Source organism: Sebastes umbrosus, chromosome 11 (assembly GCF_015220745.1).
Source record: "Sebastes umbrosus isolate fSebUmb1 chromosome 11, fSebUmb1.pri, whole genome shotgun sequence".
Lineage (NCBI taxonomy): Eukaryota > Metazoa > Chordata > Actinopteri > Perciformes > Sebastidae > Sebastes > Sebastes umbrosus.
The window spans coordinates 6,375,146-6,394,330 of record NC_051279.1 but is presented as its reverse complement, the minus strand read 5'-3'; the positions used below and the strand labels follow the sequence as shown (position 1 = coordinate 6,394,330).

The window sequence follows — 19,185 nt, the reverse complement described above, 5'->3', positions numbered from 1 at the left end:
CGTTTGCCATTGATTTATATCTTAAACAACCTCTCCTGGTGCTTCCACTGCTAAAGGTGAGACGCACAGCCAGTGTTTGTGACAGAGATGGACTAGGCGCGGTGGCAAGAGAGAGAGGGATGATGCGGTTTTAAAAAATGCATCACCATTAAATCAAAGAGTAACCTTGAATGAGTTCAGGCCGGTGCCAGCTCGGTGACACGCTCTGCCCTCAGCGCTCGGTGCCACGGAGCATGCCAAACAGCGGGGAGAGAGAGAGCTGCAACGCTCTGATACAGGTTAGGCCGGTAGTACTGGGTAGCGGTCCAGCGCCTCGCTGACCAAGGGCACTCACATTGACATTTTGTCCAAGTTAGAGCTCAACATGTTATAGACAAGCGGACGTAGCGTAAGGGACGGGGATGTCCTTGCAAACTGCTTCGGAAAAGTTGACAAAAAAAAATCCTTGTTAATCACCTGGACTACGTGCTAATCAAAAAATGTGTGCACAGATGGTGCAGAGTCGGAAACCACTGGTTCAACATATGTGACCCTGCTACCTGATGTTTGACTAAAACCTGCTCTGACCTTTTCTCTTTGTCTCCCTCGTATCTTTGCTTCATATGTCCAGAAAAAAAATGGAAAGGGTTAGGTTAAAGAAATGCTTTCATAATGAGAAAATACCTAATGTGAATATGAGATTACTTTTATTATTCTTGTTTGCTGCAAGACAAACTCCCCAAGCTATTACATGGGTTTTAGCAGAGCAGACAAAGCATTAGAGTGTAGCCTAGAGGAGGAAATATTAAACCCCACTGGTCCTTCAGCTACAACAGCTGAACTTTACATATTACTTGCTCATGCAGATTACTAAATCAAGGAACTGCATTTATTTACGCTTTTTAATAAAGCACTAAAGCCTCGGAGGAAATTCTTTATTGAGACGCCTGGTTGAAAGTCTGTGCAGCTGCTGAGTCCCGCCAAAGTACCCATATTTTCAGTAAATAATGTCTTCTGGGCCGTTATGGTATACATAAAACAGTTACCGGTGCATGAAGACGGACTGAAGCAGTGTGCATACATTTCGAAATAAAACCACCTTGCAAGAAAGAAACATCATTTTAGATTAGATATCTGGGCAGAAACTATCTGCGGTATATAACTTATTTTTAAATCTAACTTCCTCCACTTCTCCCACATTCATTGAGACATGTCATCCATCTATCTCGGCCTCCGGCTGCAGTAGTTCCTCGACCATGAGTGGCTGCTGCAGCGGGGCTGTATTTCAGCATGTTGAAGTGCATGGAGAATTCCCATGAAGGGTAAGGGATTATGGATTTTGGCCTCTAAGCTGCCTGGATGCCCAGTGAGGATGTCTCTGAGCGTAGTAATCTTCAAACACCACGCAGAGTGATGAGTGGGCACTGAGGAGTTCTACTCAGGATCTAAATGTGTTCCAGCAAGTTACTGGTGAGAGAGAGAGAGAGAGAGAGATAGAAAGAGAGAGAGAGGAAGAGAGAAAACACCATTTGGTGCAGAAACGGAAAGGATCGACTCAGTGGCTCCTTCAGGCAAGAGACACTTTTGATCCTGTGACCCGTTTTAAGCTATAGTCTGTGTCGAAAACTCGCGCCGAGCAAGGGATCACATTGGAGTGGTGCGAATGTAAATGTCATGGTTCCCCATCACCACACATAACTGCAGATGGAAAAAGTCAATTGAGCAATTTTTGGGGTCAGGTCGGGCACTCTCAGGGGGGATGCAAACCTTCATAATGAGGGCACGCTCAAAGTCTGGTTTAGACTGTGTCCCAGAAAAATGGGACTCGATGTGTTGTGGCCATTCTGGCATTAGCTGGTGTACAGTTGATAACAGTGAAGTGGCTCTTGAATACAAAGAAAAATCTCTCGAATGAAGCACAGCGCTGGAGTCGAAGTAAGGAAATGTCAGAGAAAATCAATAGTGGCGCACGTCCCTGATCAATATCAGAAAGGAATTTCTCTGACTCTGTCCTGATTGAATTAAACCCCCAACAGCATCACTTAATTTAAGGCCCTGATTGTTTTCCTGTCTTATTTAACTGAACTCAAATTGCTTCGATACCATCTAGGATGTGAAGATAAGGTGGGTAAGTGCAGGAGGAGGATCAGATGGGGTGAAGGACACCAGTCTTTATGGAGATTATATCCTCTCCTTAGGAGACGCGCCCATCTATCTGCTCGTATCACAAGCCTTGAGATGCTGTCAGAGGTCAGGGTTTGGAAAGGCGCGGAGGCACGCCGGAGAACTCCTTTAGGAAACAAGACGCTATTACGATACTAAAGATGCAAAATAACCTAATAAACACAAAATGCTTGTTTCCATATTGCATAGAGGGTAAAAACGAGCTGTATTGTGCAGGAAGTGACCTCAGGGTGTTCAAGGATCAAAGGGTTCAACGTTCCTTTGGTGATAATCAAATTAAGTCTGCAAAGCTCTGCATAAAACACACTTTCCAAATATAAATGTACTGTTTGAACATACTTCAGTGTGCTGATCAGTAAAATTGTCTGTATGCTGCTCACACACTCCTCGTGACTGTGCAGCACAAATACTGTCCAAGGCGACAAACAGGTACATCAATTTGGAGCATGACAAGAAATTCCCTTTAGGTGACAACAAAATGTACATGCTATTAGATCAGCTGCAGTATAGTGTGATGAAATAAATTGAAGCCAACAGATGAAAGCTCGGGGGCCCCAAACAGGAGAGAGGAGACTATTAAAGGTACACTGCCCCTTCTTTTTTTATGTTATACTGCCATCCTTTGGGCGAATACAGAACTGAACACTGGTAGATGCTTCATGTGCAGAGTGATGGTGGTGTGCACAAGACTGCAGAGAGAACGCAGACCTTTAACTCTATTCCATCTAATATAGAGTAGGGCTGCAACTAACGATTGTTTTACACTATCAATTAATCTGTCAATTACTTTTTTGATCAATTGGTTAATCATTTAGTCCATAAAACGTTAAATAATAGCAATAAAATGCCGGTCACAACAACAAAGTCCTAGGTCAGTGGTTCTCACTTAGAGGGGCACCAAAGATCAGCGCCAGGATTTGTCTGCTCTGAGGTTGTCAAATTTAGATTGCTCATGTGTAACTAAAATCACAATAACACACTTACTAGATAATTTGTACAAAACTCTGTATATAAAACTACTAACAAAATATTCTACTTCACTCCACATTTGTTGGCGTTTAGCCTTTCAAAAACAACATTTTCACTGCAGTCAAAAACCTGTTTGCTCCTATTCGGTCCTAACCTACTAGGTCTGCACCTGTATTAACGGGGTGGTCCAGCAGCAATCTAACAACACCATAAATTACATTTATATAACCACAAAAACAAAAAATATGGCTCTAATGCTATCAGGTGAATTAATTAAGTTGTTACAAAAAAAGGGATCATATTATGTTTCTGCATTCGCTTGGCAAATCCGCCAAGACATCATCACTTCACGTCACATTTATGTTGACGAAACTGACGAGTTCTATTAATTAAAGAAAGTTGATTTATTAAAAAAAAAAAAAAAAAGACTAACTCACTTAATACACTTAAAGTGGGGGTCGGCAGAATGTTTTTAGCATCAGCCTTTCTTAGATACAAGAAGGCGGGATTTCAAGGAAAACAGGTTGGGAACCACTATCCTGGGTGATGTCTTCAAATGTGTTATTTTGTCCGACCAACAGTCCAAAATTCAAAGAAATTCAGAATTTACAATAAGATGCACCTAACTTACTACATTTGTCATGCAAATTTTCACTCACATAATCTTCCACGGCCTGTACATTATTTTTTTGCTTAAATATCACTGATGGAAAAGAACTAAGTAAAGAGTGTATATACAAGTACTGTGCTTAAATACAGTTTTGAGGTGCTGATTTTTTACTTTTTTTACATTACTATATGTATCTCACAGCTGTAGCTACTTTGCTCATCAAGATTTATAAAACTAGACATACAACCAACTTAGAGACTATGACGCAATGGCCTGATAGTATATAAAATGTATCAAATCAGGGCCATCTCAATCAGCTACAACATTAAAATCCTGCTTACACATTAAAACATAATTATATTCTAATAATATAATAATGCATTATAAGTATTTTTTACTTAAAGGTTCTGAATACTTCTTCCGCCAGTAGGCAAAAAAGGAAACAACTCGTGGTAAAGAACTTAAACAACAACAAATAATGCTACGAATGTGGATCATATTGATTTGAATGCCAATAAGCATCACGTGTCAGCTATAAAAGAGGTCTAACAATCTGCACTTTGAAATGAGAGTTTTCAAAGTCACATGATGGTGAAATCATGTGTTTCTAGACGGCAGGGCTGTCGGTCTGAAGCGCTAAAGAATTATATAAAGTGTCAAGGGGAACACCATACATCATGCAGCAGACAGAGTGAAGACAGAATGCCTCAACAAAGAGGAACAGCTGCAACACATCGAAACTACGTGGAATATAGTCTGCTTCAAAGGTGATCCAAACTTAAACAAAAGGACAACCCCCAACAACAAAATACAATACACGGTCTGACTTTAAACAATTACTGTTATTAATGTTTTCTGATGCAGTTTGTTTACACCAATACCCTTACAGGAGTAAAACATTATAACCTGCTATTAAGGACAAAAAAATGTTTTGTGGTTTTAAGACTTAAAATATTTTAGGATCTGCATATTTAGTCAGTGTGTGATCTGTACTTGAACCTGGATTTATTCAGTCTTAGCCACTTGGGGGTGACGCAGCAAGCTGTGAACACAACACTGACATATAATCGACTTACATATAAGTTGATCTGATGAACGTGTCAGTAAAAACGGTTGCCTATTTACACATGCAGCACACACCGAGAAATAATAACATTAAAAAAAAAAAACTCTTACTGGGTCTTTAATTTTGAATTTTGTATTATTTTAACTGTCTGATTGTATTTGCATAATTGCAGTCTTGAAATGTTTTAATCATGGTTGTGCCATGTAAACACGTTTTTGAAAAGTGATGTATAAATAAAGATTATTAATTTAATTATGAATGTATTTATTTATTATTGGTATTCTAGTTATTATTATTGTTATTATTATTATTATTATTAGTAGTATTAGTAATAGTAGTAGTAGTAGTATAATCATTATAATTAATGTGTTTATTCATTATTGGTATTCTAGTTATTATTATTATTAGTAGTAGTAGTAGTAGTAGTAGTATTAGTAGAATCATTATTATTAATGTCTATTTTCATTGTTGTTGTATAAATGTATGTATGTATAAATAAAGATTATTAATTGTATTATTAATGTACTTATTTATTATTGGTATTCTAGTTATTATTATTAGTAATAGCAGTAGTAGTAGTAGTAGAATCATTATTATTAATGTCTATTTTCATTGTTGTCCTTTAGTCTATAATCATAAAAGCAGTTTGCACAATAGCACACAAACACTCCACTAATGCACGAGGCGATTAATGCTCATATACAGTAACATCTGTTTGCACGAGACAAACATCTGAACGTGATGCGCACCCAGAATGACGTCAGCTGTGTTGCGTGCAGCAGTGAATGAGCAGCTGTATGTGTACTCTCACACACACACATACAGTAAAGCGGCAGGCCTACAGCCGGAGCTGCAGACCGAGCAACGATGGGAGGAATATAAGGAGCTTTTATTTTTTATTTATACATGTTATCAGGTAGGTGTGCAACAGACTGAGCTTTTATTCTGATATTTGCGCATGTTATATGGTGTGATGTTCAGCAGGGCGATGCTTTGGTTGGTTTCCGCACAGTGAGTCAGGCGATGTGTTTGTTCTGGTGCGGTGCGGATGTATATTGTACTACATATATACAGTATGTCTATAATGCGCTGGTTAAGCCACATTATTAGTGCATATGCATCACAATGCATGTCTTCTTTGTTATTAAAGGGGGTCGCGTTTATTGCATCGTTCATTAAAATGAGTCGTGACGAGCTGCAGATGTAAAATGATTATTTATTCATGATGACCTAATTGATCTGATGGACAGCAGCTGATGCGCTTCTGGGAAACATGTATGTGGTGTTTGTGTTAAATCTTCCCTCTAAAAGCAAAAAAAACTACTGTGGTGGTGAAATGTTCTGTGGTTAATGATTGAGAGCAGCTGAGATGGATTTGTTAGAATAAGACACACCTTATTATGACTTCTTATATAAACAGAGGTCAGTTATTATCAAACCTTAATGTCAGTCAGTTAGTTTGAGTCACCTCTTGCTAAACTACATTTACTCAATAACTGTACTTGAATACAACTTTGTAATTTTCATTTGAATCTACTTCTAGATACTTCTACTCCACTACATTTCAGAGGGAAATATTGTACTTTTTACTCCACTACATTTATTTGACAACATTAGATATTAGAGCTGCATCAATTAGTCGACTAATCAATTAGTTGATGGTAAGAAAACTATTTGAATTCGATTAATCGTTACAGTAATTTCTCATGCAAAAATGGCAGAAAATGCTGCCTCTCTCTTTTTAATCATATCTAACTGAATATCTTTGGGGTTTTTCACAACAAAATAATTAATAATGAGAAACATTTTTCACTATTTTCTGTCATTTTATAGACTGAATGATTAAACGATTAATCAAGAAAAAACAAAAATCAACAGATTAATTGATAATGAAAATAATCGTTAGATGCAGACCTATTAATTTCTAGTTACTTCACAGATTTAGACTATTAATACAAAATATAAATCAACTTATACATTAAAGGGACTGTTTGTAAGAATCAGAATGTCTTGTTAACAGCGACACCTGTGGTCGTTAACTTAACTAAAGTCAGTGTCCTGTTGCTCGCGCTTGTGCTCGCTCTACATAGACATGAACGAGCATCGCTCAAAACAGTGAGGCGACACACGTCAGCTAAAACCACAATATCACTCTATATTTCACCAGCTTGGCAGTAATGTTAGCTGACCAGACGAAGGTCTCACGGGACGGGCTTCACTAGATATAACTTTGCGGTTTTGGTGCTTCCGTGTAGTTTGTGTTAGAGTCTGAGTCTGAACAGCGTAGCCACACGCGAGCGCGCACGGGACACCGACCCGCAATGATTTATATGTGTTAGAAGTTCAAACAGTCCCTTTAACACATCCAGACTTATTAAAGTAGTTGAACTTAGCTCCACCTTAACTAGCTGCGACATTAAAGTGATGAACACATTAATGCATCAATAATTGTAATCAATAAATATAATATATATGATTCTGAAATGGGACATTCTGCACATTGAGTTTGTTTACTTTTGGTACTTTGAGTACATTTTGATGCCGTTGAGTAAGAGTTTGAATGCAAGACTTGTATATTTAGACTGTAGTATTGCTACTTTTACTGAGGTAAATGATCTGAATACTTCTTCCACCACTGAAGGAGTTTAATACATCTGGGTCGTCTTTCACTGAAACGTTACAGCGGTGCAGGGATCAGTAGGTGTTTTACAGAATCGTTGTCCAAATTAATGACTCCAAACAAGTTGTGAAAAAGTTATCAAAAGTTAAGAGTTTTGTCTGACGTAACAATGATTACTACAATTAACTTTAATTGTATAGCAGATAAAAAAAAAACACATAAAATTCTAAATAAACATAAGGGAGGTCACTAATATTGGTGGAAGGCCCCTCTAGGCTTTGAAAATAATTAGTAGTCGGAGCAGATGAAATAGGATCTTGTTTTTTTGTTCCGGCAGGCAGCTGAGATTTGAACGAGCTTTAAACAGGATAGGGATATTTCAACAGATGGGACACAGCTTGTTGCAATTAAAATCAGTTTGCTTATTTTATATGTGTTTTATATTATACTATATATTACACATGTTTCATTCTGTGATGTATCAATATCAACAAAATACTCTTATTGATGTTGTAATATTGATTAGCTCTAATCTCAGGCCATTTTCTCTTTAGAGTTTGGTACATTTTGTGCCATACAGTAGATGCTGTCGAATTTAAGTGATCTGAGGTTTGCTTCCAGTGAACTCATGAGAGTCCCCTGAACTGGTAACTTACTCAAAAAGTTGTTTGTCGTTTCAAAACCATAAAATTAAAAGACAAAACTAGTGAGAACAACTTTGAATCAAACCTTACTGATGCAAGGAGCAGCGGGGAAAGTACTCAAGCTTTAACTTCACCAAACAAGTCAGCATTATTTGACCGCTAAATGGGATCTAGTTAAAATGATAACTAAGAAATTCAAAATTAATAGGCAAAATAAGTTAAATATTTGCAATGCAACAACTCACAACTCTCAGTTTATAAAACTAGAAGTGTTCTGCTGACTTTTGTTTGCTAAAAATGGGAAAATGTCAAAAAAGTAGTGTTACAACACCAGTCCCCAGGCACCGCTACATTTTTCTCACTACATCTGTTATCCAGTATGTATTTAAGATGCTCTGCTTTCTCCACAGGTAATCTCAAAAAATGGAGGGAGGAAATTTGTGAGTATATACTTCGTCTGTGTTTACGCTCAGTTTCACATCGATCAATGAGTTTATACAGTTCGTCCTATAGGAAAGCACCTGTCATTAACACTGGTCCAACCTCTGTGTCATTGCAGTGGCTACTCCCAAGACTATCTGGACCGCTTCATCCAAAGCCAAGACTCATCCGTGGTGAACAAGTTCCAGCAGAAGTACTGGAAAACCAAACAGACGCTCATCAAGGTCACCGGGAAGAAAGAGGACGAACATGTGGTGGCGTCAGATGCAGATCTGGACGGCAAGCTGGAGGTGAGGAGGAATATGAAACTTTTAAGTCGTTTTTACTGCATGTTAAGTGACTCAGGGAAAACAAAAAGTCAGGCCGCAGTCGCATCCAAGGAACATTAACAAACACTGGAGATACTTTCCCTCAGGCAGTGACTAAAATGGCTTTTTGATTCACACGGTGCCAGTGTTTGCTTGAGGCTTAAAACGTACATTAGGCTGCCTCTGCAAGCCCCATCATAAGCCTCCGTTTCAGGAGTGAAGTGAATTTAATGGACAAAATCAATACCTCATAAAAGCTGGATAATGCAGCCTTAATTTAGGCCAGGGCCTCGATAAGCATTGCGATAAACTGGATATTTACATACCAGATCAGTGCTCGTGTTTTAAAGCTTTGAAGTGACATTTTAACACTTCTATTTTTACCTGCATCACATAGACAACTGGATATCTGTTATCTGTCTTCTTGAAAATAACTCACAACATAGTCAGACAGTGTACTACATAAGGTTATTATACAGTAGTAGTTTTCAATTTTCAATTAGCTTTTTATTTTATTCTAGTTTTGACTTTTTGATTGTGTTTTAGTTTAATTTTAGTTAGTTTCCAGAGTGTGTTTGCTAGTTTTAGTTTGGTTTCAGTTTTTATGCATTAAGTTTTACATTAGTTTTAGTTTGTTTTTATAATGTCTCAGAAGTATGTAGCTACATGATACAAACTGCATTGTTGGAGAACTGTGTAGGAATGGCAATAATGTTTAATCTTTGCACTACTTTAGTGTCGGATATGAAGTAATTGCGGCATAACGCCGTCTCCTGGAAGGTCAAATCTGTTCAATTTCTGTGGTTCAATGTCACGAGAGGAAATTCGGAAATTTACGCTGCGTCATGTTTTCGGTTGTGATATATTATAACTAAAAAACTAAAACTGAAATGAATTTATGTTTATTTTTATTTCATTTTAATTAGTTTTTTAACCAGGCAATATTGTTTCAGTTTAGTTTTTCTTAAAGGATATAGTTTTTATTTAGTTTCCGTTAACTTTTTCACTACTTGTTTTCGTTTTAGTTTACTATAATAACCCTGGTACTACACAACAAAAATGATCAGGAATTTTGTTTTCCTTCTACTCTGCAGGTCTTCCACTCCATCCAGAGAACATGCATGGAGCTGCTAAAGGTCATCGAGCAGTACCAGAGGAGGATCTGCTGTAAGTATTTGGTGGAAACAGAAACTCTATATTAACAAAAAAAAAGTATGAACTATCCACAGAGTTGATTTAAATGCAAGTTCTTATTCCAGAAATGTCAGCGCTCCATTAAAAGGTGCAGTGTGTACGATCTGGCAACATCTAGTGATGAGGTTGCAGATTGCAACCAACTGAAACTTCTCTGCAAAGTGTTCCTTTAAATGCTTCGTTTAAGAGTTGTAGCATGTAAATATTATATCTCAAGAGACATTATTAATTATTCACAAAAACATGAATATCCATCCGTTACTACATTCTCAACTATGCAGTTCTTTCGCAAGAAGAGAACGAGCTGGGTCGGTTCCTGCGCTCCCAGGGCTCCCAGGATAAAACCAGGGCGGGAAAGATCATGCAGGCCACTGGGAAAGCACTCTGCTTCTCCTCCCAACAAAGGTAGGCAACATCCGAAATAACATCAGTGTGTTTATGACAGATGTACGCCACATCCTTAAGAAATATCCACATAATGCACAGGAAAGTTAGGCAAAACAACCACACATAATGACTGATAATTCTCAAGTTAAGTTAGGGCTGAACGATTTTGAAAACATATCTAATTGCGATTATTTTGACTGATATTGCAAATGCGATGTGATATTAAAGGGAATAATCATTTTTACATCCATATTCTGATTTTCATATAAAAACATTAAAATGAGTATGGTGTGTTTTTTTGCATGGATCTGTACCAACAAAGACGTTTTCTTAAGTCTGTAGAATATGATGTGTAGGCCAGGACCACAATATTTAATTTAAAATGGTATTTTGACACACAATTCGCCTACGATTTGAAAATTGCAGTAGGTAATATTGCGATTTCAATCAAATTTTGGTTAATTGTGCAGCCCAAAGTTAAGTGTTACATTATAAAATATTACTATGATACCATACAGTAGAATACTGGCAAATAATCGCAAGCAAAGGTAAACAAATGTGATTATCGCAGAGAGGATTAGTAGCCTCCATGTGCTAGTGATTTTGTTTCTCCAAGTGTTTCTCAAAATTAAGACTAGATATCACTAATTATCCTTTGCTATATTTCTTTACTGAGAGGGATAAACAAAAGTCGGTTGAACGGATTCTTCCAGGGGCTTTTTATTGACAGTTTTTTTTGCAAGACACTTTTAAGCTTCTGCCCTACCGGGGCCGGAAGAGCATTTTCCTTTGTGACTTCAAACTACTCTTCAGACTGTATTATGCACTATAAAAGGTCAAAAGGGGTTTTAATGCCAAGATTGATTATGCCAGTCTAGTAATGTCCAAAACTAATGTGGTAATGATAATGTCAAACTTAATTTAACACTACATCCTATACAGATTGGCTCTGAGGAACCCTCTGTGCCGTTTGTACCAGGAGGTCGAAACGTTTCGCTATCGAGCGATCTCGGACACGTGGCTGACGGTGAACCGAATGGAGCAGTCCAGGACTGAGTACCGCGGAGCGCTGCTTTGGATGAAGGACGTATCTCAGGAGCTGGATCCAGATACTCACAAACAGATGGAGAAATTTCGCAAGGTTCGTCACACAGGACAGGAGTCAGAATCACAGACAAAATTGGCCTTTTCACAGCAGATATGTTGAAATGTCATAACAGAGAGCACATGTGTAACTAATAACACGAGTGTAGTTTTACCTTTTCCAGTGCTCCGAAAAGGTTATTATTTGCACCGGTGCTTTTCCTGTGTTCTGAGAAAAATGTCATTGGTACACTGGTAATTACAAGGCACTATATTTGTACACAATATATAATATATTAGTTTGCCAATTAATCATGCTTTTGTTAAATGAATGGCTTTTGCTCAGCGTGCAATCTGTGGTCAATATCAAGTGTTTTTTGCTGACCAGAGCGACATAAAAGAAATAATGTAAGAAACCTGCCAACACAGTGTGTGGAAGAAATGTAAAATATTATGACTGCTCCAATAATCCATCTGCTGTAGGGCTTCAAAAATTTTTTTTATCATTAATTAATCTGTCAATTATCTTTTCAATTATATGTTCGGTCTAAAAAATGTCAGGAAAATGTCCATCACAAGCTCCCAGAGCCCGAAGGAGACGTCTTCATATGTCTTCCTTCATACCCAAAGATATTCAGTTATTATATATATATATATATTCAAAATACAATCAACTAACAGTAACTGACTAATCGTTTCGGTCCTAATTTGCTGCAATACACACAAGCGACCCAAAGCAGGAATAAACTGTTTCATAATAATGCCACTAGAGGGCAGAACACACCATCAAATGTTGGTCCATTGATTCAAACTATATTGTACAAATCTTCTATTCTGCTTACACTATTACAAATGTGAACTTCAGTGTTTGTGTTTTCACCGTTCAAACCTGTGAGATACATAATACTGGGTGCTTATCTTCAGTTGGGACCTTTTCTTATCCATTATATCTATGTATATTTCAGGTTCAGGCCCAGGTGCGCACAACCAAAACAAGCTTTGACAAACTGAAGAATGATGTCTGCCAGAAGGTTGACCTGCTGGGAGCAAGTCGCTGCAACCTCCTCTCTCACGTTTTAACCACATACCAGGTATAACACAAATCCCACTCCTTTGCATACACTTCATTGATATTAAATAGGGTGTTTTCAATAGCTCTACCACATGTGGTTAAGCCAGGAAGGAAGACAAACATGAAGGGAACAAAGAGATTCAACTGTCGGACCACGCGAGGAAACAAAGGAACTGATGTGAATATCTTTAACCTTGACAGGCTGAATATGTGGCCTCCGCTTGTTCCTCTGTTTCAGACAACACTTTTGCACTTCTGGGAGAAGACATCCCACACTATGGCGGCCATTCATGAGAGCTTCAAGGGCTGTCAGCATTATGAGTTCTCCGCACTTAAGGTCAGAGAGCCTCTTGACCTGTACAGATGACATCTAAATGTGTACACAGCCAAAGTAATTCATACATCTCGAGAATCAGCCAATAACTATAATCAGTGACTTGGGTTTTTCTTTCAGACCTTACAAGGCCCCATGGACAAGCTGGCTAAGAAAAAGGGGAAGAAGAAAATTAAAGCGGCGGCCGAAGATGGAAAAAAAGCCGAGACCACGGACGACCAGTGAGTTATCTCATCTTGATCTTTCCTCATGCAGGTAGACCAAACACGTGCATGCCAACAGTGAAAACGGTGAATGTTTATAAACACTAAACCAGTCTGAACTGGATATAAACAGTATTTCTACACACCTGCTGCTTTATGTACAGTTGGCGTAAAATAATAAACTGATCTTCTGATTGTCATATTTACAGACTCATCTCACTAGTAAATGAAAGCACCAGCGAGAAAACCAGAGAAGGTAAAATACAACGATATGTTATTACAGTATTATACACTCACCGGCCACTTTATTAGGTACACCTTGCTAGTACCGGGTGGTCTTCTGGTGCTGTAGCCCATCTGCTTCAAGGTTGGACGTGTTGTGCGTTCAGAGATGGTATTCTGCATACCCTGGTTGTAACGAGTGGTTATTTGAGTTACTGTTGCCTTTCTATCATCTCGAACCACTCTGCCTATTCTCCTCTGACCTCTGACATCAACAAGGCATTTTCGTCCACACAACTACCACTCACTGGATATGTTCTCTTGTTCGGACCATTCTCTGTAAACCCTAGAGATGGTTGTGCGTGAAAATCCCAGTAGATCAGCAGTTTTTGAAATCCTCAGACCAGCCCGTCTGGCACCAACAACCATGCCACGTTCAAAGTCACTTAAATCCCCTTTCTTCCCCATTCTGATGCTCGGTTTGAACTTCAGCAAGTCGTCTTCACCACCTCTAGATGCCTAAATGCATTGAGTTGCTGCCATGTGATTGGCTGATTAGCTATTTGTGTTAACAAGCAATTGAACAGGTGTGCCTAATAAAGTGGCCGGTGAGTGTAGTTTCCAATTTATTTTCTACCAATCAACTAATCGTTTCAGCTTTTAATTTAGAAATATCAATGATTCCTTTTACACCTGTACCTCCCATTTACAAAAGCTAAGCAATGCAGAATAACCTCAGAACGCTTTAATAACAATGTGAACAGATTTGGGGAAAATATTAATGAGACGCCAAATGACGAGGATATCATCGGTAACATTACCGTATTGTTAGGATATAATCATGCATTAATGTTTTAAGTCCTCTGATCACTCTGTCTGGTCATTCTAGGGAGTGAATATCCTCTCCCTGCCTATCCAGAGTTAGAGGGAGAGGAGAAGGACAGCATGGCCTTACTGAACGAGATCCTTGGCACTATGTCTGTGGACGACGGCGACTTCTCTCGAGAGTGGACGGAAGTGTTTGGAGACACCGAGGAGGGAACGAGCGCAGCGTCAGGTAGACCGGCGGACGCCCAGCAAGAGGAAAACTCCTTCTTTCTACCATCTCAGCTGTTGGACCAGAGCTTGAATAATCCGCAGTCTTCCCTCCCAGGTCAGAACACACTACTACTACATTAAGCTTTTTCTATCATAATGAGGTTTCCACCATTCTCTTCTCACTAAAACATCTAAATTAGCCACCATTATACTAATTTAATTAAGTACTTAGGTGAAATGAATATGCCTGAAACTAAAGAAGTCACATTGTTTTTCCATGAATGAGTGCATTAACAAATGCAAACAAATTAACTACAATGGGGAAAAAAGCAGCTAACTATTTCCACACAGGGAGAAAAGTAGCTTTTAAAACGATCTATCAAACCCATGTCTGTCAGTGTAATAGAAGGAGGCTATAATAACATGGCAATTAGATTTGCTTACCCGTAGGTAATTGCCAACTACTTTCCATTTCATCTGGGCCTGGCACTGGCTGCTAGCACCTCGTCTGGTTTTGTTGATTTGGTTTTGTCTGTTTCCTGCTCGGAGGGTTGAGAGTAGCCCCACTATAAAGCTATGAAGGCATGAAACTCTCCAGTATGTATTTCCTGGGTGAAATTATAAAGCTAACATTTCAGTGTAGTACAATAGGTCTGAACTTCTGAACTTCTCAGAGCTATTAGTTTAGAATGAGTGTGACAGTAAACTATAATCCCTGCATGTCCAAGACTCAGTGTTGTGTCGATAAGGAAAGTGCTAGAAAAAGAAGTCTGGAGTTTTTTTCAGCTCAAGTCAAGAGAACAGGTTGGGGAGAAGCATATGGTCTACGGGATCGGAGGCAGGCAAGATCGCGATGAGTTTTGAAAAAGGAGGCCGAGAGTCCAGCTGGTCAACGAAGCACACTTGGGCCTGATCAATCTCTGCTTTTTTTAAAAAGCTGTCAAAACATACTCAATCTGCTTGAATTTAATTGGTATTATAGCGGATGTCCAAATGTTTCGAGACCACAGAGCAGAAACAATCACAACATATAGTCCCAAGAACTGTCAACAGGATTCAATCAGGACTGTGTGAATGCACAGAACTTGGTAAAGTATAGAACAATTTTAAAGCATTGAATGAGCATAAAGCCAATTAAAGCTGTAGTCAGTCTGTAAGTGCAGGTAGGAGCGCACAAGGGCAGGGACCGTGACTTGTAAGTGCAAAATAACTTTTGGCAGCATGAAAGGAAAACATCAGGTGCATGCTCAAAACTAATTACAAGTCTATCTCTGTGCTCTCAAAATTTGTCTTGGACCTACTGATCTACACTCAAATTCATCTTGCTATTACTAAACCACTAAACACTCACCAGCCACTTTATTAGGTACATCTTGCTAGTACCGGGTGTTCTTCTGCTGCTGTAGCCCATCTGCTTCAAGTTTGGACGTGTTGTGCGTTCAGAGATGGTATTCTGCATACCTTGGTTGTAACAAGTGGTTATTTGAGTTACTGTTGCCTTTCTATCATCTCGAATCTCTGCCCATTCTCCTCTGACATCAACAAGGCATTTCCGTCCACACAACTGCCGCTCACTGGATATTTTCTCTTGTTCGGACCATTCTCTGTAAACCCTAGAGATGGTTGTGCGTGAAAATCCCAGTAGATCAGCAGTTTTTGAAATACTCAGACCAGCCCGTCTGGCACCAACAACTATGCCACGTTCAAAGTCACTTAAATCCCCTTTCTTCCCCATTCTGATGCTCGGTTTGAACTTCAGCAAGTCGTCTTCACCACCTCTAGATGCCTAAATGCATTGAGTTGCTGCCATGTCATTGGCTGATTAGCTATTTGTGTTAACAAGCAATGGAACAGGTGTGCCTAACAAAGTGGCCGGTGAGTGTATATTAAAACGGAAAGAGCGCTGAAAACTTTCAAGAGCTGCGCATGAAACTAGCCTGGGTGACTGGGCAGGAAGGACCTTGTTCAAGAGGCTGATCTTGAGAACTTAAGGGGCCAGGTTTTTGGCCGTTATCAAAGATCTTGCAGGAAGAACAGCATATAGGTGTTCTCAGATCACTCCTGCAATAAGCATCACATGGGCAGAGAGAGACCACAGCCTCACGACCTCCATTTAACCTAAAGATTGGAGGCCAAAACAAGCAAATCCTGGAAGGAATCTGGTTCATCGAGTCAAAGAACATGACTGATGTTGACCAGATCAAAAGTAATATGGCTCGAGACCAAGAATGTAAAATAAAGCTACAACAAATCTTCAAGGAGGAAAATCCCCCAAAATCCTCATGTGTGAAGCACATTCAGATGCATCCAATAAGACCTGAAGCTGTCGTCACATTCAAAGCTTTTAAACTAAAACAATTGAAAACATTTCTAGAAGGATTTTCTTGTTAAAAAACATTTTATTCATTCAAGATTTCTGCTTCAACATCAGGACTTATCAGAAAATGTCAATAAGGGGGGTACAGCAACGGGTAACATTTGCAGAGGATGCTGGGGCTGAAGCTGAAACATCATAATGCACTGAAATATCCAAAGGATTCAAACGGTTATTTGGTCCTTTAAGCCTGTTGGACTCAATTGTTTGTATTTGGAGCATAGATTGTTTGTTAGAAAATACAATATCAACAGCACATTCCAGCGTCCTCCCTGGTGGCATTTAGTGTTGCTACATACTGTATTTTCTCGATACACAGAAGGATAAAAGCAAAATAAATTTGCCTGAAACAAGACCTCAAAGTTGTAATCGCAACATTTGGCCTGTATCTAATAAACCACTAATAATGTCAGATGTGATTTTGCCGTGATAAACGTTTTTGATTATTGCTGTTTGTGTGTTTATTACACAATATATTCCTCCACGTCAGCAAGTGTGTGAGAAGAGTGTGATGATTTATTTGTTGGATAATGCTTTGGCACGTTAAGCGTCCCCCAGTCGATTAATCTAAAATCTGCGTCTCCGTTTCAGATTGGGCCGGGAGCATCACACAGCCCGTCGCCCAGGCAACGCAGCACTCATCTGGAGCCAATCAGAATCCTTCTAAGCCAGCAGCGAAAGGTAGGACCAGGCCAAACGAGTAAAACAGATGAAAAGACATGAAAGAAACAGATTCAAAGAGACATATCCAACTGAAACCTGTGTTTATTGGGTACATTCAAAGAATTTGTGGTTTGTTTCCATTCATAAGTTTGGATATCAGCCACATGCAGTCTTTTTTACGGGGACAAAGGGAGGGATTGATATTTTTAGCAGCGTGTCTGAGACATTTATCCTTCTCAACTCATTTTACAGAGAAAGCTGGGACGTCCAAAGACCTCTCAGCGTGGTTCAACCTGTTTGCCGACTTGGATCCCCTCTCCAATCCGGATGCGGTCGGCAAAACCGACACAGAGCACGAACTTCACAACGCATAGTTCTTCCTCAGCGTCATGGTGATCTGAAAATGGGTACCTTTGTTGGTGGGTACAGCAGAATGTAGCTTTCACATGTGAACAGAGAAAAATCACATCTGCCAAACACAATTGTCTTCTCTTTAGACTTCAGATAGATATAGGGCTGAAACAATTAGTCAATCGACATGTCAATATGAAAATCAACCAAAATTAACATGCAAATATTGTGATAATTAATAAGTTATTTCAGTCATTTTTCAAGCAAAAATGCCAAATATTTGTGAGGATTTGCTTATTTCTTTATCATCTATGGTAGTAAACTGAATATCTTTGGGTTGTGGACTGTTGGGCACAAAATAATATTGTATAAAAAAAATTAAGGCATTTTCACTTCATCTAATAGACAAGAAAAATAAATAAAAATCAATAGCTGGATATTTTTCTTGTTATAATAGAGTAAAAGCTCCCTTATTATTATGACATACTGCACTATGATATATTATAAAAATATACTCTAGATGCATTATAACAAAAAAATGTTAGTTTAACAAAAAAGGCTGGTACGTTGTAATAATAAAATTACGTATCATTAAATCATCTTATTATAACGAGACAAATACACTCACCGGACACTTTATTAGGTACACCTTGCTAGTACCTTTGTGTTCTGCTGCTGTAGCCCATCTGCTTCAAGGTTGGACGTGTTGTGCGTTCAGAGATGGTATTCTGCATACCTTGGTTGTAACGAGTGGTTATTTGAGTTACTGTTGCCTTTCTATCATCTCCAACCACTCTGCCCATTCTCCTCTGACCTCTGACCTCAACAAGGCATTTCCGTCCACACAACTGCCGCTCACTGGATATGTTCTCTTGTTCGGACCATTCTCTGTAAACCCTAGAGATGGTTGGGCGTGAAAATCCCAGTAGATCAGCAGTTTTTGAAATACTCAGATCAGCCCGTCTGGCACCAACAACCATGCCACGTTCAAAGTCACTTAAATCCCCTTTCTTCCCCATTCTGATGCTCGGTTTGAGCCTCAGCAAGTTGTCTTCACCACGTCTAGATGCCTAAATGCATTGAGTTGCTGCCATGTGATTGGCTGATTAGCTATTTGTGTTAACAAGCAATTGAACAGGTGTGCCTAATAAAGTGGCCGGTGAGTGTATATCGTTATAACAAGAGAACATCAATGTTCCTGTTATCACAAGATACTGATCAGATTTTATTCTCTTGGTGGCAGTATTACGCTGCGGTAAAGTGTCCCACTAACATCTACCAGCTCTCGTCCTTTCCATTGTGAAAGAAAAGAAACATTTACAACACAATCTTATTAAGCCCGTTGGCTCTTTCACTTGGGTTAAACATTTAATGTTTAGCGTGGATACCTCAGTGTGAGTTTGGAACAAGAAGCCTTTGACATTAGCTGCCTTGGAAATCTGT

The 19,185-nt window shown here is 39.0% G+C and overlaps 1 protein-coding gene across 1 annotated transcript; it reads left to right on the top strand.

The window, feature by feature from the left end:
- Positions 1-5,598: 5,598 nt before the first annotated feature.
- Positions 5,599-18,487, top strand: ica1 (islet cell autoantigen 1). The gene is made up of 13 exons (XM_037783856.1): positions 5,599-5,724; positions 8,483-8,512; positions 8,632-8,803; positions 9,916-9,988; positions 10,297-10,420; positions 11,345-11,543; positions 12,451-12,576; positions 12,796-12,894; positions 13,012-13,112; positions 13,304-13,350; positions 14,206-14,469; positions 17,320-17,409; positions 17,644-18,487. The coding sequence occupies exons 2-13, from the start codon at positions 8,496-8,498 to the stop codon at positions 17,763-17,765; spliced, it is 1,434 nt and encodes a 477-aa protein (XP_037639784.1). The 5' UTR covers positions 5,599-5,724; positions 8,483-8,495; the 3' UTR covers positions 17,766-18,487.
- The last annotated feature ends 698 nt before the right edge of the window (positions 18,488-19,185 follow it).

Bases quoted from the DNA above. Each gene is read 5' to 3' on its own strand.
- ica1 (XM_037783856.1), top strand. The intron at 10,421-11,344 runs GTAGGCAACATC...CATCCTATACAG, and splicing joins TGCTTCTCCTCCCAACAAAG to ATTGGCTCTGAGGAACCCTC. The intron at 14,470-17,319 runs GTCAGAACACAC...TCTCCGTTTCAG, and splicing joins TCCGCAGTCTTCCCTCCCAG to ATTGGGCCGGGAGCATCACA.